This window comes from Oncorhynchus nerka, unplaced genomic scaffold, assembly GCF_034236695.1.
Source record: "Oncorhynchus nerka isolate Pitt River unplaced genomic scaffold, Oner_Uvic_2.0 unplaced_scaffold_720, whole genome shotgun sequence".
Classification (NCBI taxonomy): Eukaryota; Metazoa; Chordata; class Actinopteri; order Salmoniformes; family Salmonidae; genus Oncorhynchus; species Oncorhynchus nerka.
In genome coordinates this window covers 312252-333733 of record NW_027040464.1, presented here as the reverse complement: position 1 = coordinate 333733, position 21482 = coordinate 312252, and the positions used below count along the sequence as shown (strand labels likewise).

At 48.1% G+C, this 21482-nt stretch overlaps 1 protein-coding gene across 1 annotated transcript in view; it reads left to right on the top strand.

The window, feature by feature from the left end:
• LOC135571161 (receptor expression-enhancing protein 3) overlaps window positions 1-20944 on the top strand; it is a 44679-nt gene extending 23735 nt beyond the window's left edge. Inside the window, exons 2-6 of the mRNA XM_065016951.1 lie at window positions 3136-3208; window positions 6822-6898; window positions 14986-15106; window positions 15468-15581; window positions 20939-20944. Of these exons, the coding sequence (XP_064873023.1) occupies window positions 3136-3208; window positions 6822-6898; window positions 14986-15106; window positions 15468-15581; window positions 20939-20944 (391 nt within the window). The remainder of the gene's footprint in view (window positions 1-3135; window positions 3209-6821; window positions 6899-14985; window positions 15107-15467; window positions 15582-20938) is intronic.
• The last annotated feature ends 538 nt before the right edge of the window (window positions 20945-21482 follow it).

The following is a 21482-nucleotide window of genomic DNA, read 5'->3' as shown; positions in this document are numbered from 1 at the left end:
CAGATCCTCAAAGTTCTTCACCATTGAGAGCGTCTTGACTGACTGCTTGACATCCGACCACAAGGCACCACAGAGGGTAGTACGGCCCAGTACGTCCCTGGGGCCAAGCTTCCTGCCATCCAGGACCTCTATACCAGGGAGCGTCAGGGGAAGGCACCACAGAGGGTAGTACGGTCCAGTACGTCCCTGGGGCCAAGCTTCCTGCCATCCAGGACCTCTATACCAGGCGGTGTCAGGGGAAGGCACCACAGAGGGTAGTACGTCCCTGGGGCCAAGCTTCCTGCCATCCAGGACCTCTATACCAGGGAGCGTCAGAGGAAGGCCCAAAAGATTGTCAAAGACTCCAGCCACGCTTGTCATAGACTGTTCCCTATTTCTGCACTGCAAGTGAGTCTGGAACCAATAGGACCCTGCACAGCTTCTACCCCCGAGGGTGGCAGGTAGCCTAGCGGTTAAGTTTTGCCACGGTAACCGAAAGATCGCTGGTTCAAATCCCCGAGCTGGCAGTTAACTCAGAACAACAGCTCCCCGGGCGCCGACAACGTGGGTTTTTAAGGCCTTAACTCTGTGAGTCAGAGGGGTTAAATGCAGAAGACTCATTTCGGTTGAATGCGTTGTTGTACAACTGACAAGGTTTTACCTTCCCATTAGACTAGTTGGTGCAGGAAGCTATTTGAACTATTCAACTATCTGCATTTTCACTAACTTGTATGCCTCATCACATACGCTGCTACTCTGATCTGTCACTATATTCCTAGTTATATGTACATATCTACCTCAATTACTTGACACTCCCTGTCTATAGCCATGTTACTACCTGGTACTTCCTGTATGTAGCCGTGTTATTACCTGGTACTTCCTGTGTGTAGCCGTGTTATTACCTGGTACTTCCTGTGTGTAGCCATGTTACTACCTGGTACTTCCTGTATGTAGCCGTGTTATTACCTGGTACTCCCTGTATATAGCCATGTTATTACCTGGTACTTCCTGTATGTAGCCGTGTTATTACCTGGTACTTCCTGTATGTAGCCGTGTTATTACCTGGTACTTCCTGTATATAGCCATGTTATTACCTCCCTGTATATAGCCATGTTATTACCTGGTACTTCCTGTATATAGCCATGTTATTACCAGGTACTCCCTGTATATAGCCATGTTATTACCAGGTACTCCTGTATATAGCCATGTTATTACCTGGTACTCCTGTATATAGCCATGTTATTACCTGGTACTCCTGTATATAGCCATGTTATTACCTGGTACTCCCTGTATATAGCCATGTTATTACCTGGTACTCCCTGTATATAGCCATGTTATTACCTGGTACTCCCTGTATATAGCCATGTAAATGTAAATTACCTGGTACTCCCTGTATATAGCCATGTTATTACCTGGTACTTCCTGTATATAGCCACGTTATTACCTGGTATCCTGCAGGGCAGCTCCTGTTCAACGGAAGAACTAGATGAGGTGTGATAATATGCATATGCTTTATCATTACTGTAAATGGTGGACTAAGTCGTTGCTGTCCAGTAGGAAGGGATGTTGGCCTTTTCTTCCCAGTCTAAATCTATTTCTGTGGTGTGTCTACTGCCTGCTGTCTGTGTTGTGGGTGGCGCTAGATTAAGCTGATTTTTTAAGAACAGCAGCCAAATTGAAGGGAAAATGGCACCTATTAACTAAGCAGACCACCGTTTTAATTCAACAAGTAGCTGTTACAAATGGAAGGACTTTTACAAATTACACCCTTCCTTCCTTCCCTGTTGGAGGCTTAGAGAAAGGACTGTCTGACTACAGCCAACCACTGCTATTCTTGGAGACCCTGTATAGTCCTCTGCTGTTTCTATGGCAACAGCACAATAAACTCTGTCATGGAGGCGAGTGAGGTGGATCCCTGGACAGAGGCCATGAAACATAAAAAACGAACAGGAAGAGAATTTCACTCTTATACGCTCGTTGGCCAGTTTTTTTAGGTACACCCATCTAGTACTGGGTTGGATCCACCTTTGCCTCCAGAACACTGTGAATTCTTCAGGGAATCAATTTGCTACATTTTTATAAAGGGACCTTGAATAAAGAGAACCCTGGAATGAGTAGATTGAAGTAAGGGGGGGACATATATTTTCTTTTAATGCGGCTGTAACGAAGCAAAATGTGGAAAAAGTCAAGGGGCCTGAATATTTGTCACCTGCATTGTACGTACGTACATACACACACACACACACACGTACGTACGTACATACATGTATGTGACTCCTCACTGCAGCCCGGTCTCAGATCAGAGAGAATCCTATCGGGCCTATATATAACACACAGAGTACATCCCATATGGCAGCATTCCCTATATAGTGGACTACTTTTTGACGAGGGCTCAGGGGGCAGTGGACTACTTTTTGACAAGGGCTCATGGGGCAGTGGACTACTTTTTGACAAGGGCTCATGGGGCAGTGGACTACTTTTTGACAAGGGCTCATGGGGCAGTGGACTACTTTTTGACGAGGGCTCATGGGGCAGTGGACTACTTTTTGACGAGGGCTCATGGGATGTACTCTGTGTGAATAGGATGCCATTCGGTATACAACCATGTGTAGGCTTTACATCTGGTGTGGGTCATCCACTGGGGCGTGCCGGGTTGTGTTCTCTCCCTGAGAACCCCACTGAACCCAACCCCCCCCCATGTTGGATCAAATCTCTGTTGTGAAACAGTCACAGCTCCCCCACGTGTAGGGAATGGTAGTGCATCCTAACACCAGGCTACATAGAGGACTACAGGAAACTCAGGAGGCTGTTGTGAAACAGACACAGCTTCCCCCATGTGTAGGGAGTGGTAGTGCATCCTAACACCAGGCTACATAGAGGACTACAGGAAACTCAGGAGGCTGTTGTGAAACAGACACAGCTCCCCCACGTGTAGGGAGTGGTAGTGCATCCTAACACCAGGCTACATAGAGGACTACAGGAAACTCCGGAGTCTGGTTCAGTACAGCAGCTCTTAGCAGCCTGTGATTATGATGCTTTCGGTGTGTCTGGCTTGTTGTTGCTTTAGTGTAACTGAATGTGTCCTTTTTATATGTTCTCTCTTGGTGGTAAATGATTTGCCGCTGATAGTTTCATATTTCTCTGGTCTCTACACAGGCTCGTCTTCGGGACCCTGTATCCTGCATACTATTCCTACAAAGCAGTGAAAACAAAAAATGTCAAGGAATATGTAAGTACAAAAACCCTTATTTCAACATCATTGATTTCATCGTGTGTGTGTGTGTGTGTGTGTGTGGGGGGGGTTCCCCCGAGGGTGTGTCTTTTATGAGTTTGAAAAGCAGCCCATGTCTGGTCTGAAGGTATTGAGGACAAGTCCAGGCATGTGAATGGGAGTTAACTGCCTATGACTGGAACAAACACATTGACATGCCTATCTGTGGAGACGTGCAGCAGGGCACTGTGAAGGATGGGCTCCAAGCAGGTGCTTTACAGGAATGCTATATTGAGTGTGTGGGCCAACAGGTTTAGGAGAGGTTCTTTATGAGGATATCATCGGTCTCTCTCTCCTCCGTCTCTCCCTCCTCTCCTCCGTCTCTCTCTCCTCCTCCGTCTCTCCCTCCTCTCCTCCGTCTCTCCCTCCTCTCCTCCGTCTCTCTCTCTCCTCCGTCTCTCTCTCCTCTCCTCTCCTCCGTCTCTCTCTCCTTCGTCTCTCTCTCTCCTCCGTCTCTCTCTCCTTCGTCTCTCTCTCTCCTCCGTCTCTCTCCCTCCTCCGTCTCTCCTCTCCTCCGTCTCTCCCTCCTCCGTCTCTCCCTCCTCCGTCTCTCCCTCCTCCGTCTCTCCCTCCTCTCCTCCGTCTCTCCCTCCTCTCCTCCGTCTCTCCCTCCTCTCCTCCGTCTCTCCCTCCTTCGTCTCTCCCTCCTCTCCTCTCCTCCGTCTCTCTCCCTCCTCCGTCTCTCCCTCCTCCGTCTCTCCCTCCTCCGTCTCTCCCTCCTCCGTCTCTCTCTCCTCTCCTCCGTCTCTCTCTCCTCTCCTGTCTCTCCTCTCCTCAGCCCTTTCTCCTCTCCTCAGTCTCTCTCTCCTCTCCTCAGTCCTTTCTCCTCTCCCCTATCTCCTCTCCTCCGTCTCTCCCTCCTCTCCTCCGTCTCTCCCTCCTCTCCTCTGTCTCTCCTCTCCTCAGCCCTTTCTCCTCTCCTCAGTCTCTCTCTCCTCTCCTCAGTCCTTTCTCCTCTCCCCTATCTCCTCTCCTCCGTCTCTCCCTCCTCTCCTCCGTCTCTCCCTCCTCTCCTCTGTCTCTCCTCTCCTCAGCCCTTTCTCCTCTCCTCAGTCTCTCCCCTATCTCCTCTCCCCCGTCTCTCCTCTCCTCAGTCCTTTCTCCTCTCCATCCTCTCCTCAGTCCTTTCTCCTCTCCTCAGCCCTTTCTCCTCTCCTCCGTCTCTCCGTTACCTTCTATACCGGTATTTGAATGTTTGGTTTGTTAAATGTGATACACCTTGTGTAACGTCCATCTTTATAGTTTACTACACTACTTGAGTTCTCTCTCTCTCTCTCCTAGCCCCGCCCCCTGTCACTCAAGGAGCGCAACTGTTGTCTCTTGACCACGAGACGCACGCGTTCAGTCTGCATGGTTAATGCAGCACAAGCAACAATGATGCTTAGTTTCTTTTGCATGTTATAATAAAAATAACATTTTCAACAGCTGTATTTGAGAGAGAGAGAGAGAGAGAGAGACAGTCTACCTAACTGGTTTTAGCCTTAAGGCCTGCTGTGTGAACAAGGCTTTAGTTAGACATGAGGAATAATCTAGCCAGAACAAGTTGCCAAGCCCATGGCTTGTTGGCTAGGTATCTCCTCTCTGAGTCTGTCTAAGAGGGAGGAATGCTTGCTTTGGATGGTAGCCTGTAAGCCTGTAAGCCTGTAAGCCTGTAAGCCTGTAGCCTGTTGTCCTGTTAGCCTGTTGTCCTGTTAGCCTGTAGGCCAGCCTGTTAGCCTGTTGGTCTGTAGGCCGGCCTGTAGTCCTGTAGGCCGGCCTGTAGCCTGTTAGTCTGTAGCCTGTTAGTCTGCTAGTCTGTAGCCTGTTAGTCCTGTAGCCTGCTAGTCTGTAGCCTGGAGCCTGTTAGTCTGTAGTCCTGTAGCCTGCTAGTCTGTAGCCTGTTAGCCTGGAGCCTGTTAGTCTGTAGTCCTGTAGCCTGTTAGTCTGTAGTCCTGTACTGTGCTGCTCACACCTTATTGCAGAGTTCCCTGGTGCTTCTTTTTGGACATAACACTGTAAAACACCAGCCAATCAGCTCCAAGTGATTTTTAATTTAAGAAATCTGTTCCAAAGTATATATCTTTGTTGTTCCAACAGGTGTATGTCTAGCATGCTGTAACATGTAGGAAGTGTTGATTATCTCTCTCTCTCTCTGTTCCAACAGGTGTATGTCTAGCATACTGTAACATGTAGGAAGAGTTGATTATCTCTCTCTCTCTCTGTTCCAACAGGTGTATGTCTAGCATACTGTAACATGTAGGAAGAGTTGATTATCTCTCTCTCTCTGTTCCAACAGGTGTATGTCTAGCATACTGTAACATGTAGGAAGAGTTGATTATCTCTCTTTCTCTGTTCCAACAGGTGTATGTCTAGCATACTGTAACATGTAGGAAGAGTTGATTATCTCTCTCTCTGTTCCAACAGGTGTATGTCTAGCATACTGTAACATGTAGGAAGAGTTGATTATCTCTCTCTCTCTGTTCCAACAGGTGTATGTCTAGCATACTGTAACATGTAGGAAGAGTTGATTATCTCTTTCTCTGTTCCAACAGGTGTATGTCTAGCATACTGTAACATGTAGGAAGTGTTGATTATCTCTCTCTCTCTCTGTTCCAACAGGTGTATGTCTAGCATACTGTAACATGTAGGAAGTGTTGATTATCTCTCTCTCTCTGTTCCAACAGGTGTATGTCTAGCATACTGTAACATGTAGGAAGTGTTGATTATCTCTCTCTCTCTCTGTTCCAACAGGTGTATGTCTAGCATACTGTAACATGTAGGAAGAGTTGATTATCTCTTTCTCTGTTCCAACAGGTGTATGTCTAGCATACTGTAACATGTAGGAAGTGTTGATTATCTCTCTCTCTCTCTGTTCCAACAGGTGTATGTCTAGCATACTGTAACATGTAGGAAGTGTTGATTATCTCTCTCTCTCTCTGTTCCAACAGGTGTATGTCTAGCATACTGTAACATGTAGAAAGAGTTGATTATCTCTCTCTCTGTTCCAACAGGTGTATGTCTAGCATACTGTAACATGTAGGAAGAGTTGATTATCTCTCTCTCTCTGTTCCAACAGGTGTATGTCTAGCATACTGTAACATGTAGGAAGAGTTGATTATCTCTCTCTCTGTTCCAACAGGTGTATGTCTAGCATACTGTAACATGTAGGAAGAGTTGATTATCTCTCTCTCTGTTCCAACAGGTGTATGTCTAGCATACTGTAACATGTAGGAAGAGTTGATTATCTCTCTCTCTGTTCCAACAGGTGTATGTCTAGCATACTGTAACATGTAGGAAGAGTTGATTATCTCTCTCTCTCTGTTCCAACAGGTGTATGTCTAGCATACTGTAACATGTAGGAAGAGTTGATTATCTCTCTCTCTCTGTTCCAACAGGTGTATGTCTAGCATACTGTAACATGTAGAAAGAGTTGATTATCTCTCTCTCTCTGTTCCAACAGGTGTATGTCTAGCATACTGTAACATGTAGGAAGAGTTGATTATCTCTCTCTCTCTCTGTTCCAACAGGTGTATGTCTAGCATACTGTAACATGTAGAAAGAGTTGATTATCTCTCTCTCTCTGTTCCAACAGGTCCGTTGGATGATGTACTGGATTGTGTTTGCTCTCTACACCGTAGTGGAGACCATCACAGACCTCACTGTAGCCTGGTAAGACTGAATACAGACCTCACTGTAGCCTGGGGAGACTGAATACAGACCTCACTGTAGCCTGAATACAGACCTCACTGTAGCCTGGGGAGACTGAATACAGACCTCACTGTAGCCTGGGAGACTGAATACAGACCTCACTGTAGCCTGGTAAGACTGAATACAGACCTCACTGTAGCCTGAATACAGACCTCACTGTAGCCTGGGGAGACTGAATACAGACCCCACTGTAGCCTGGTAAGACTGAATACAGACCTCACTGTAGCCTGAATACAGACCTCACTGTAGCCTGGAGAGACTGAATACAGACCTCGCTGTAGCCTGGGGAGACTGAATACAGACCTCACTGGAGACTGAATACAGACCTCACTGTAGCCTGGGGAGACTGAATACAGACCTCACTGTAGACTGAATACAGACCTCACTGTAGCCTGGGGAGACTGAATACAGACCTCACTGTAGCCTGAATACAGACCTCTCTGTAGCCTGGTAAGACTGAATACAGACCTCACTGTAGCCTGGGGAGACTGAATACAGACCTCACTGTAGCCTGGGGAGACTGAATACAGACCTCACTGTAGCCTGGGGAGACTGAATACAGACCTCACTGTAGCCTGGGGAGACTGAATACAGACCCCACTGTAGCCTGGGGAGACTGAATACAGACCTCACTGTAGCCTGGGGAGACTGAATACAGACCCCACTGTAGCCTGGGGAGACTGAATACAGACCTCACTGTAGCCTGGGGAGACTGAATACAGACCCCACTGTAGCCTGGGGAGACTGAATACAGACCCCACTGTAGCCTGGTGAGACTGAATACAGACCTCACTGTAGCCTGGGGAGACTGAATACAGACCTCACTGTAGCCTGGGGAGACTGAATACAGACCTCACTGTAGCCTGGGGAGACTGAATACAGACCTCACTGTAGCCTGAATACAGACCTCACTGTAGCCTGGTGAGACTGAATACAGACCTCTCTGTAGCCTGGTAAGACTGAATACAGACCTCACTGTAGCCTGAATACAGACCTCACTGTAGCCTGGTGAGACTGAATACAGACCCCACTGTAGCCTGGTAAGACTGAATACAGACCTCACTGTAGCCTGAATACAGACCTCACTGTAGCCTGGTAAGACTGAATACAGACCTCACTATAGCCTGGGGAGACTGAATACAGACCTCACTGTAGCCTGGAGAGACTGAATACAGACCTCACTGTAGCCTGAATACAGACCTCACTGTAACCTGAATACAGACCTCACTGTAGCCTGAATACAGACCTCACTGTAGCCTGAATACAGACCTCTCTGTAGCCTGAATACAGACCTCACTGTAGCCTGAATACAGACCTCACTGTAGCCTGAATACAGACCTCACTGTAGCCTGAATACAGACCTCACTGTAGCCTGAATACAGACAGAAGCATCTACTTTATGCTTGTGCCAAACAAGCCAATCCCATTTAGTTTTCCGTGTTGTCTTTGATCAACACACTATGCCGACAACAATCCAGGCTTAATGAGATTTAATTAAGATTCAGTCTTATAAATTTGTTGTTCAGATTTAATGAGGAGCGTCATGTCGGCTGGTTAATAGGATTTAGGCAGTGTATGTTTGACTGGCAGAAAATGAATGGCAGTAACACAATGCCTTTCCCTAACGCTAACCCTTTCCCTAACGCTAACCCTTTCCCTAACGCTAACCCTTTCCCTAACGCTAACCCTTTCCCTAACGCTAACCCTTTCCCTAACGCTAACCCTTTCCCTAACGCTAACCCTTTCCCTAACGCTAACCCTTTCCCTAACGCTAACCCTTTCCCTAACGCTAACCCTTTCCCTAACGCTAACCCTTTCCCTAACGCTAACCCTTTCCCTAACGCTAACCCTTTCCCTAACGCTAACGCTAACCCTTTCCCTAACGCTAACGCTAACCCTTTCCCTAACGCTAACCCTTTCCCTGACGCTAACCCTTTCCCTAACGCTAACCCTTTCCCTGACGCTAACCCTTTCCCTGACGCTAACCCTTTCCCTGACGCTAACCCTTTCCCTGACGCTAACCCTTTCCCTGACGCTAACCCTTTCCCTGACGCTAAGCCTTTCCCTGACGCTAAGCCTTTCCCTGACGCTAAGCCTTTCCCTGACGCTAACCCTTTCCCTGACGCTAACCCTTTCCCTGACGCTAACCCTTTCCCTAACGCTAAACCTTTCCCTAACGCTAACCCTTTCCCTAACCGTAAACCAATGCCTTTCCCTAACGCTTACCTGAATCTATACCTAACCTTAATCTGACCCTCGTTCCTAACACTCACCTGTACTATGAGATATCTGGTCTCTCTCTCTAGGTTCCCCCTGTACTATGAGATATCTGGTCTCTCTCTCTAGGTTCCCCCTGTACTATGAGATATCTGGTCTCTCTCTCTATGTTCCCCCTGTACTATGAGATATCTGGTCTCTCTCTAGGTTCCCCCTGTACTATGAGATATCTGGTCTCTCTCTCTAGGTTCCCCCTGTACTATGAGATATCTGGTCTCTCTCTCTAGGTTCCCCCTGTACTATGAGATATCTGGTCTCTCTCTCTAGGTTCCCCCTGTACTATGAGATATCTGGTCTCTCTAGGTTAATACTGTAATGTGGTGTCTCTCTCTAGGTTCCCCCTGTACTATGAGATATCTGGTCTCTCTCTCTAGGTTCCCCCTGTACTATGAGATATCTGGTCTCTCTCTAGGTTCCCCTTGTACTATGAGATATCTGGTCTCTCTCTCTCTAGGTTCCCCCTGTACTATGAGATATCTGGTCTCTCTCTAGGTTCCCCCTGTACTATGAGATATCTGGTCTCTCTAGGTTCCCCCTGTACTATGAGATATCTGGTCTCTCTAGGTTCCCTTGTACTATGAGATATCTGGTCTCTCTCTAGGTTCCCCCTGTACTATGAGATATCTGGTCTCTCTAGGTTAATACTGTAATGTGGTGTCTCTCTCTAGGTTCCCCCTGTACTATGAGATATCTGGTCTCTCTCTAGGTTCCCCTTGTACTATGAGATATCTGGTCTCTCTCTAGGTTCCCCTTGTACTATGAGATATCTGGTCTCTCTCTCTAGGTTCCCCCTGTACTATGAGATATCTGGTCTCTCTCTCTAGGTTCCCCCTGTACTATGAGATATCTGGTCTCTCTCTAGGTTCCCCCTGTACTATGAGATATCTGGTCTCTAGGTTCCCCCTGTACTATGAGATATCTGGTCTCTCTCTAGGTTCCCCCTGTACTATGAGATATCTGGTCTCTAGGTTCCCCCTGTACTATGAGATATCTGGTCTCTCTCTAGGTTCCCCCTGTACTATGAGATATCTGGTCTCTAGGTTCCCCCTGTACTATGAGATATCTGGTCTCTCTCTAGGTTCCCCCTGTACTATGAGATATCTGGTCTCTCTCTAGGTTCCCCCTTGTACTATGAGATATCTGGTCTCTCTCTCTCTAGGTTCCCCTGTACTATGAGATATCTGGTCTCTCTCTAGGTTCCCCTGTACTATGAGATATCTGGTCTCTCTCTCTAGGTTCCCCTGTACTATGAGATATCTGGTCTCTCTCTAGGTTCCCCCTGTACTATGAGATATCTGGTCTCTCTCTCTAGGTTCCCCCTGTACTATGAGATATCTGGTCTCTCTAGGTTAATACTGTAATGTGGTGTCTCTCTCTAGGTTCCCCCTGTACTATGAGATATCTGGTCTCTCTCTATAGGTTCCCCCTGTACTATGAGATATCTGGTCTCTCTCTAGGTTCCCCCTGTACTATGAGATATCTGGTCTCTCTCTCTAGGTTCCCCCTGTTCTATGAGATATCTGGTCTCTCTCTCTAGGTTCCCCTTGTACTATGATATATCTGGTCTCTCTCTCTAGGTTCCCCCTGTACTATGAGATATCTGGTCTCTCTCTCTAGGTTCCCCCTGTACTATGAGATATCTGGTCTCTCTCTAGGTTCCCCCTGTACTATGAGATATCTGGTCTCTCTCTAGGTTCCCCCTGTACTATGAGATATCTGGTCTCTCGCTAGGTTAATACTGTAATGTGGTGTCTCTCTCTAGGTTCCCCCTGTACTATGAGATATCTGGTCTCTCTCTATAGGTTCCCCCTGTACTATGAGATATCTGGTCTCTCTCTAGGTTCCCCCTGTACTATGATATATCTGGTCTCTCTCTAGGTTCCCCCTGTACTATGATATATCTGGTCTCTCTCTCTAGGTTCCCCCTGTTCTATGAGATATCTGGTCTCTCTCTCTAGGTTCCCCCTGTACTATGAGATATCTGGTCTCTCTCTAGGTTCCCCCTGTACTATGAGATATCTGGTCTCTAGGTTCCCCCTGTACTATGAGATATCTGGTCTCTCTCTAGGTTCCCCCTGTACTATGAGATATCTGGTCTCTCTCTAGGTTCCCCCTGTACTATGAGATATCTGGTCTCTCTCTCTATGTTCCCCCTGTACTATGAGATATCTGGTCTCTCTCTAGGTTCCCCCTGTACTATGAGATATCTGGTCTCTCTCTCTAGGTTCCCCCTGTACTATGAGATATCTGGTCTCTCTCTCTAGGTTCCCCCTGTACTATGAGATATCTGGTCTCTCTCTCTAGGTTCCCCCTGTACTATGAGATATCTGGTCTCTCTAGGTTAATACTGTAATGTGGTGTCTCTCTCTAGGTTCCCCCTGTACTATGAGATATCTGGTCTCTCTCTATAGGTTCCCCCTGTACTATGAGATATCTGGTCTCTCTCTAGGTTCCCCCTGTACTATGAGATATCTGGTCTCTCTCTCTAGGTTCCCCTTGTACTATGAGATATCTGGTCTCTCTCTCTAGGTTCCCCCTGTACTATGAGATATCTGGTCTCTCGCTAGGTTAATACTGTAATGTGGTGTCTCTCTCTAGGTTCCCCCTGTACTATGAGATATCTGGTCTCTCTCTATAGGTTCCCCCTGTACTATGAGATATCTGGTCTCTCTCTAGGTTCCCCCTGTACTATGATATATCTGGTCTCTCTCTCTAGGTTCCCCCTGTTCTATGAGATATCTGGTCTCTCTCTCTAGTTTCCCCCTGTACTATGAGATATCTGGTCTCTCTCTCTCTAGGTTCCCCCTGTACTATGAGATATCTGGTCTCTCTCTCTAGGTTCCCCCTGTACTATGAGATATCTGGTCTCTCTCTAGGTTCCCCCTGTACTATGAGATATCTGGTCTCTCTCTCTAGGTTCCCCCTGTACTATGAGATATCTGGTCTCTCTCTCTATGTTCCCCCTGTACTATGAGATATCTGGTCTCTCTCTAGGTTCCCCCTGTACTATGAGATATCTGGTCTCTCTCTCTAGGTTCCCCCTGTACTATGAGATATCTGGTCTCTCTCTCTAGGTTCCCCCTGTACTATGAGATATCTGGTCTCTCTCTCTAGGTTCCCCCTGTACTATGAGATATCTGGTCTCTCTAGGTTAATACTGTAATGTGGTGTCTCTCTCTAGGTTCCCCCTGTACTATGAGATATCTGGTCTCTCTCTATAGGTTCCCCCTGTACTATGAGATATCTGGTCTTTCTCTAGGTTCCCCCTGTACTATGAGATATCTGGTCTCTCTCTCTAGGTTCCCCCTGTTCTATGAGATATCTGGTCTCTCTCTCTAGGTTCCCCTTGTACTATGAGCTATCTGGTCTCTCTCTCTAGGTTCCCCCTGTACTATGAGATATCTGGTCTCTCTCTCTAGGTTCCCCCTGTACTATGAGATATCTGGTCTCTCTCTAGGTTCCCCCTGTACTATGAGATATCTGGTCTCTCTCTAGGTTCCCCCTGTACTATGAGATATCTGGTCTCTCTCTATAGGTTCCCCCTGTACTATGAGATATCTGGTCTCTCTCTAGGTTCCCCCTGTACTATGATATATCTGGTCTCTCTCTCTAGGTTCCCCCTGTTCTATGAGATATCTGGTCTCTCTCTCTAGTTTCCCCCTGTACTATGAGATATCTGGTCTCTCTCTCTCTAGGTTCCCCCTGTACTATGAGATATCTGGTCTCTCTCTCTAGGTTCCCCCTGTACTATGAGATATCTGGTCTCTCTCTAGGTTCCCCTTGTACTATGAGATATCTGGTCTCTCTCTCTCTAGGTTCCCCCTGTACTATGAGATATCTGGTCTCTCTCTAGGTTCCCCCTGTACTATGAGATATCTGGTCTCTCTAGGTTCCCCCTGTACTATGAGATATCTGGTCTCTCTAGGTTCCCCTTGTACTATGAGATATCTGGTCTCTCTCTCTCTAGGTTCCCCCTGTACTATGAGATATCTGGTCTCTCTAGGTTAATACTGTAATGTGGTGTCTCTCTCTAGGTTCCCCCTGTACTATGAGATATCTGGTCTCTCTCTAGGTTCCCCTTGTACTATGAGATATCTGGTCTCTCTCTAGGTTCCCCTTGTACTATGAGATATCTGGTCTCTCTCTCTAGGTTCCCCCTGTACTATGAGATATCTGGTCTCTCTCTCTAGGTTCCCCCTGTACTATGAGATATCTGGTCTCTCTCTAGGTTCCCCCTGTACTATGAGATATCTGGTCTCTAGGTTCCCCCTGTACTATGAGATATCTGGTCTCTCTCTAGGTTCCCCCTGTACTATGAGATATCTGGTCTCTAGGTTCCCCCTGTACTATGAGATATCTGGTCTCTCTCTAGGTTCCCCCTGTACTATGAGATATCTGGTCTCTAGGTTCCCCCTGTACTATGAGATATCTGGTCTCTCTCTAGGTTCCCCCTGTACTATGAGATATCTGGTCTCTCTCTAGGTTCCCCTTGTACTATGAGATATCTGGTCTCTCTCTCTCTAGGTTCCCCCTGTACTATGAGATATCTGGTCTCTCTCTCTAGGTTCCCCCTGTACTATGAGATATCTGGTCTCTCTCTAGGTTCCCCCTGTACTATGAGATATCTGGTCTCTAGGTTCCCCCTGTACTATGAGATATCTGGTCTCTCTCTAGGTTCCCCCTGTACTATGAGATATCTGGTCTCTCTCTAGGTTCCCCTTGTACTATGAGATATCTGGTCTCTCTCTCTAGGTTCCCCCTGTACTATGAGATATCTGGTCTCTCTAGGTTAATACTGTAATGTGGTGTCTCTCTCTAGGTTCCCCCTGTTCTATGAGATATCTGGTCTCTCTCTCTCTAGGTTCCCCCTGTACTATGAGATATCTGGTCTCTCTCTCTAGGTTCCCCCTGTACTATGAGATATGTGGTCTCTCTCTCTAGGTTCCCCCTGTACTATGAGATATCTGGTCTCTCTAGGTTAATACTGTAATGTGGTGTCTCTCTCTAGGTTCCCCCTGTACTATGAGATATCTGGTCTCTCTAGGTTAATACTGTAATGTGGTGTCTCTCTCTAGGTTCCCCCTGTACTATGAGATATCTGGTCTCTCTCTCTAGGTTCCCCCTGTACTATGAGATATCTGGTCTCTCTCTAGGTTCCCCCTGTACTATGAGATATATGGTCTCTCTCTCTAGGTTCCCCCTGTACTATGAGATATCTGGTCTCTCTCTCTAGGTTTCCCCTGTACTATGAGATATCTGGTCTCTCTCTCTCTAGGTTCCCCCTGTACTATGAGATATCTGGTCTCTCTCTCTAGGTTCCCCCTGTACTATGAGATATCTGGTCTCTCTCTAGGTTCCCCTTGTACTATGAGATATCTGGTCTCTCTCTCTCTAGGTTCCCCCTGTACTATGAGATATCTGGTCTCTCTAGGTTAATACTGTAATGTGGTGTCTCTCTCTAGGTTCCCCCTGTACTATGAGATATCTGGTCTCTCTCTCTAGGTTCCCCCTGTACTATGAGATATCTGGTCTCTCTCTCTAGGTTCCCCCTGTACTATGAGATATCTGGTCTCTCTCTCTAGGTTCCCCCTGTACTATGAGATATCTGGTCTCTCTCTCTCTAGGTTCCCCCTGTACTATGAGATATCTGGTCTCTCTCTCTAGGTTCCCCCTGTACTATGAGATATCTGGTCTCTCTCTCTAGGTTCCCCCTGTACTATGAGATATCTGGTCTCTCTAGGTTAATACTGTAATGTGGTGTCTCTCTCTAGGTTCCCCCTGTACTATGAGATTAAGATAGCATTTGTTATCTGGTTGCTGTCTCCCTACACCAGAGGAGCTAGTCTCATCTACCGGAAGTGTCTCCATCCTCTACTGTCCTCGAGAGAGAGGGTAAGACTGACTGACTGAGCACTTTAAAACTGTGTGTATTGAATATGAAGCCCAGTCAACGTTTGAATCCTATTCTTTGTGTTTATTCCTTCTACTAAGAAAGCTGGCTGACACGTAAAATGATCTGCTGTCAGTTGATGACCAGATATTTAGCTTTTGTGTTGTCATGGGTTTTTTGACATGTTGTTTCATACTGTAGTTGTTATTCTGTGAACTGACTCTCTGTTTGTCTCTGTAACGGTTGTTGTCACCAGGAGATAGATGAGTACATTGTCCAGGGTTTTGACATGTTGTTTCATACTGTAGTTGTTATTCTGTGAACTGACTCTCTGTTTGTCTCTGTAACGGTTGTTGTCACCAGGAGATAGATGAGTACATTGTCCAGGCCAAGGAGCGTAGCTACGAGACCATGGTGACCTTCGGCAAGCAGGGCCTAAGTATAGCTGCTACTGCAGCTGTCTCCGCAGCTGTCAAGGCAAGTACTGCAAGTCCCCCCCCCCCACCCCCCACCACCCTCACCACCCCACCTCCACCACCCCCACCACCCTCACCACCCCACCTCCACCACCCCCACCACATTTACATTTACATTTAAGTCATTTAGCAGACGCTCTTATCCAGAGCGACTTACAAATTGGTGCATTCACCTTATGACCTCCAGTGGAACAGTAGTGCATCTAAATCTTTTCAGGGGAGGGGGTGAGAGGGATTACTTTATCCTATCCTAGGTATTCCTTAAAGAGGTGGGGTTTCAGGTGTCTCCGGAAGGTGGTGATTGACTCCGCTGTCCTGGCGTCGTGAGGGAGTTTGTTCCACCATTGGGGGGCCAGAGCAGCGAACAGTTTTGACTGGGCTGAGCGGGAACTGTACTTCCTCAGTGGTAGGGAGGCGAGCAGGCCAGAGGTGGATGAACGCAGTGCCCTTGTTTGGGTGTAGGGCCTGATCAGAGCCTGGAGGTACTGAGGTGCCGTTCCCCTCACAGCTCCGTAGGCAAGCACCATGGTCTTGTAGCGGATGCGAGCTTCAACTGGAAGCCAGTGGAGGGAGCGGAGGAGCGGGGTGACGTGAGAGAACTTGGGAAGGTTGAACACCAGACGGGCTGCGGCGTTCTGGATGAGTTGTAGGGGTTTAATGGCACAGGCAGGGAGCCCAGCCAACAGCGAGTTGCAGTAATCCAGACGGGAGATGACAAGTGCCTGGATTAGGACCTGCGCCGCTTCCTGTGTGAGGCAGGGTCGTACTCTGCGGATGTTGTAGAGCATGAACCTACAGGAACGGGCCACCGCCTTGATGTTAGTTGAGAACGACAGGGTGTTGTCCAGGATCACGCCAAGGTTCTTAGCGCTCTGGGAGGAGGACACAATGGAGTTGTCAACCGTGATGGCGAGATCATGGAACGGGCAGTCCTTCCCCGGGAGGAAGAGCAGCTCCGTCTTGCCGAGGTTCAGCTTGAGGTGGTGATCCGTCATCCACACGGATATGTCTGCCAGACATGCAGAGATGCGATTCGCCACCTGGTCATCAGAAGGGGGAAAGGAGAAGATTAATTGTGTGTCGTCTGCATAGCAATGATAGGAGAGACCATGTGAGGTTATGACAGAGCCAAGTGACTTGGTGTATAGCGAGAATAGGAGAGGGCCTAGAACAGAGCCCTGGGGGACACCAGTGGTGAGAGCACGTGGTGTGGAGACGGATTCTCGCCACGCCACCTGGTAGGAGCGACCTGTCAGGTAGGACGCAATCCAAGCGTGGGCCGCGCCGGAGATGCCCAACTCGGAGAGGGTGGAGAGGAGGATCTGATGGTTCACAGTATCGAAGGCAGCCGATAGGTCTAGAAGGATGAGAGCAGAGGAGAGAGAGTTAGCTTTAGCAGTGCGGAGCGCCTCCGTGATACAGAGAAGAGCAGTCTCAGTTGAATGACTAGTCTTGAAACCTGACTGATTTGGATCAAGAAGGTCATTCTGAGAGAGATAGCGGGAGAGCTGGCCAAGGACGGCACGTTCAAGAGTTTTGGAGAGAAAAGAAAGAAGGGATACTGGTCTGTAGTTGTTGACATCGGAGGGATCGAGTGTAGGTTTTTTCAGAAGGGGTGCAACTCTCGCTCTCTTGAAGACGGAAGGGACGTAGCCAGCGGTCAGGGATGAGTTGATGAGCGAGGTGAGGTAAGGGAGAAGGTCTCCGGAAATGGTCTGGAGAAGAGAGGAGGGGATAGGGTCAAGCGGGCAGGTTGTTGGGCGGCCGGCCGTCACAAGACGCGAGATTTCATCTGGAGAGAGAGGGGAGAAAGAGGTCAGAGCACAGGGTAGGGCAGTGTGAGCAGAACCAGCGGTGTCGTTTGACTTAGCAAACGAGGATTGGATGTCGTCGACCTTCTTTTCAAAATGGTTGACGAAGTCATCTGCAGAGAGGGAGGAGGGGGGGGGGAGGAGGATTCAGGAGGGAGGAGAAGGTTGCAAAGAGCTTCCTAGGGTTAGAGGCAGATGCTTGGAATTTAGAGTGGTAGAAAGTGGCTTTAGCAGCAGAGAGAGAAGAGGAAAATGTAGAGAGGAGGGAGTGAAAGGATGTCAGGTCAGCAGGGAGGCGAGTTTTCCTCCATTTCCGCTCGGCTGCCCGGAGCCCTGTTCTGTGAGCTCGCAATGAGTCGTCGAGCCACGGAGCGGGAGGGGAGGACCGAGCCGGCCTGGAGGATAGGGGACATAGAGAGTCAAAGGATGCAGAAAGGGAGGAGAGGAGGGTTGAGGAGGCAGAATCAGGAGATAGGTTGGAGAAGGTTTGAGCAGAGGGAAGAGATGATAGGATGGAAGAGGAGAGAGTAGCGGGGGAGAGAGAGCGAAGGTTGGGATGGCGCGATACCATCCGAGTAGGGGCAGTGTGGGAAGTGTTGGATGAGAGCGAGAGGGAAAAGGATACAAGGTAGTGGTCGGAGACTTGGAGGGGAGTTGCAACGAGGTTAGTGGAAGAACAGCATCTAGTAAAGATGAGGTCGAGCGTATTTCCTGCCTTGTGAGTAGGGGGAAGGTGAGAGGGTGAGGTCAAAAGAGGAGAGGAGTGGAAAGAAGGAGGCAGAGAGGAATGAGTCAAAGGTAGGCGTGGGGAGGTTAAAGTCGCCCAGAACTGTGAGAGGTGAGCCGTCCTCAGGAAAGGAGCTTATCAAGGCATCAAGCTCATTGATGAACTCTCCGAGGGAACCTGGAGGGCGATAAATGATAAGGATGTTAAGCTTGAAAGGGCTGGTAACTGTGACAGCATGGAATTCAAAGGAGGCGATAGACAGATGGGTAAGGGGAGAAAGAGAGAATGACCACTTGGGAGAGATGAGGATCCCGGTGCCACCACCCCGCTGACCAGAAGCTCTCGGGGTGTGCGAGAACACGTGGGCAGACGAAGAGAGAGCAGTAGGAGTAGCAGTGTTGTCTGTGGTGATCCATGTTTCCGTCAGTGCCAAGAAGTCGAGGGACTGGAGGGAGACATAGGCGGAGATGAACTCTGCCTTGTTGGCCGCAGATCGGCAGTTCCAGAGGCTACCGGAGACCTGGAACTCCACGTGGGTCGTGCGCGCTGGGACCACCAGATTAGGGTGGCGCGGCCACGCGGTGTGGAGCGTTTGTATGGTCTGTGCAGAGAGGAGAGAACAGGGATAGACAGACACATAGTTGACAGGCTACACAAGAGGCTACGCTAATGCAAAGGAGATTGGAATGACAAGTGGACTACACGTCACGAGTGTTCAGAAAGTTAAGCTTACGTAGCAAGAATCTTATTGACTAAAATGATTAAAATGATACAGTACTGCTGAAGTAGGCTAGCTGGCAGAGGCTGCGTTGTTGACTATGTAGGCTAGCTGGCATTGGCTGCGTTGTTGACACTACACTAATCAAGTCGTTCCGTTGAGTGTAATAGTTTCTACTGTGCTGCTATTCGGAGCTAGCTGGCTAGCTAGCAGTGTTGATTACGTTACGTTGCGTTAAAAGAACGACAATAGCTGGCTAGTTAACCTAGGAAATCGCTCTAGACTACACAATTATCTTTGATACAAAGACGGCTATGTAGCTAGCTATGTAGCTAGCTACGATCAAACAAATCAAGCCGTTGTACTGTAATGAAATGAAATGAAAAATGTGATACTACCTGTGGAGCGAAGCGAAATGCGACCGGATTGTTGAGTGCAGAAGTTCTGTTCGGTAGACGTTGGCTAGCTGTTGGCTAGCTAGCAGAGTCTCCTATGTTAAGGACGACATAAAACTACACACTCTAAACTACACAATTATCTTGGGTACGAAGACAGCAAAGACAACTATGTAGCTAGCTAACACTACACTAATCAAGTCGTTCAGTTGAGTGTAATAGTTGTGCTGCTAATCGGTAGACGGTGGACTAGCTAACGGTGGACGTTAGCTAGCTGGCTAGCTGCAGGGCAGTGTAGACTGCGTTAGGATGACGAAATACGATAATTACGCAATTATCTATGATACAAAGACGGCTATGTAGCTAGCTAAGCTAGCTAAGAAGAAATTGCTAAGATTAGACAAATCAAACCGTTGTACTATAATGAAATGTAATGAAATGTAATACTACCTGCGGACCGAGTGCAGATGCGACCGCTCGCTCCAACCCGGAAGTCGCTCTCACCACCATCACCACCCCACCTCCACCACCCCCACCCCCACCACCCTCACCACCCCACCTCCACCTCCACCACCACCCCACCTCCACCACCACCCCACCTCCACCACCACCCCACCTCAACCACCCCCCACCACCACCCTCACCACCACCACCACCACCACCCCACCACCACCACCCCACCACCACCACCCTCACCACCCTCACCACCACCCTCACCACCTCCACCACCACCCACACCACCCCCACCTCCACCACCCTCACCACCACCCCACCTCCACCACCCCACCTCCACCACCCCACCTCCACCCTCACCACCCCCACCACCACCCCACCTCCACCACCACCCACACCACCTCCACCACCCTCACCACCCTCACCACCCCCCACCACCACCCTCACCACCCTCACCACCCCCCACCACCACCCCCACCACCCTCACCACCCCACCTCCACCACCACCTCCACCACCCCCACCACCCTCACCACCCCACCTCCACCACCCCCACCACCACCCTCACCACCCCACCTCCACCACCCTCACCACCCCACCTCCACCACCCTGGTGGTTGTCCACCTAGCTGTCTGAATATACTAACTACTGTGATATGTGGTTGTCCCACCTGGCTATCTGAATATACTAACTACTGTGATATGTGGTTGTCCACCTAGCTATCTGATGATGAATATACTAACTACTGTGATATGTGGTTGTCCACCTAGCTATCTGAATATACTAACTACTGTGATATGTGGTGGTCTCACCTAGCTATCTGAATATACTAACTACTGAGATATGTGGTTGTCTCACCTAGCTATCTGAATATACTAACTACTGTGATATGTGGTTGTCCACCTAGCTATCTGAATATACTAACTACTGTGATATGTGGTTGTCCACCTAGCTATCTGAATATACTAACTACTGTGATATGTGGTTGTCTCACCTAGCTATCTGAATATACTGTGATATGTGGTTGTCCACCTAGCTATCTGAATATACTAACTACTGTGATATGTGGTTGTCTCACCTAGCTATCTGAATATACTGTGATATGTGGTTGTCCACCTAGCTATCTGAATATACTAACTACTGTGATATGTGGTTGTCCACCTAGCTATCTGAATATACTAACTACTGTGATATGTGGTTGTCTCACCTAGCTATCTGAATATACTAACTACTGTGATATGTGGTTGTCCACCTAGCACTGAATATACTAGCTATCTGAATATACTAACTACTGTGATATGTGGTTGTCTCACCTAGCTATACTAACTACTGTGATATGTGGTTGTCCCACCTAGCTATCTGAATATACTAACTACTGTGATATGTGGTTGTCCCACCTAGCTATCTGAATATACTAACTACTGTGATATGTGGTTGTCTCACCTAGCTATCTGAATATACTAACTACTGTGATATGTGGTTGTCCCACCTAGCTATCTGAATATACTAACTACTGTGATATGTGGTTGTCCACCTAGCTATCTGAATATACTAACTACTGTGATATGTGGTTGTCTCATTGTCTCACCTAGCTATCTGAATATAATAACTACTGTGATATGTGGTTGTCCACCTAGCTATCTGAATATACTAACTACTGTGATATGTGGTTGTCCCACCTAGCTATCTGAATATACTAACTACTGTGATATGTGGTTGTCCACCTAGCTATCTGAATATACTAACTACTGTGATATGTGGTTGTCCACCTAGCTATCTGAATATACTAACTACTGTGAT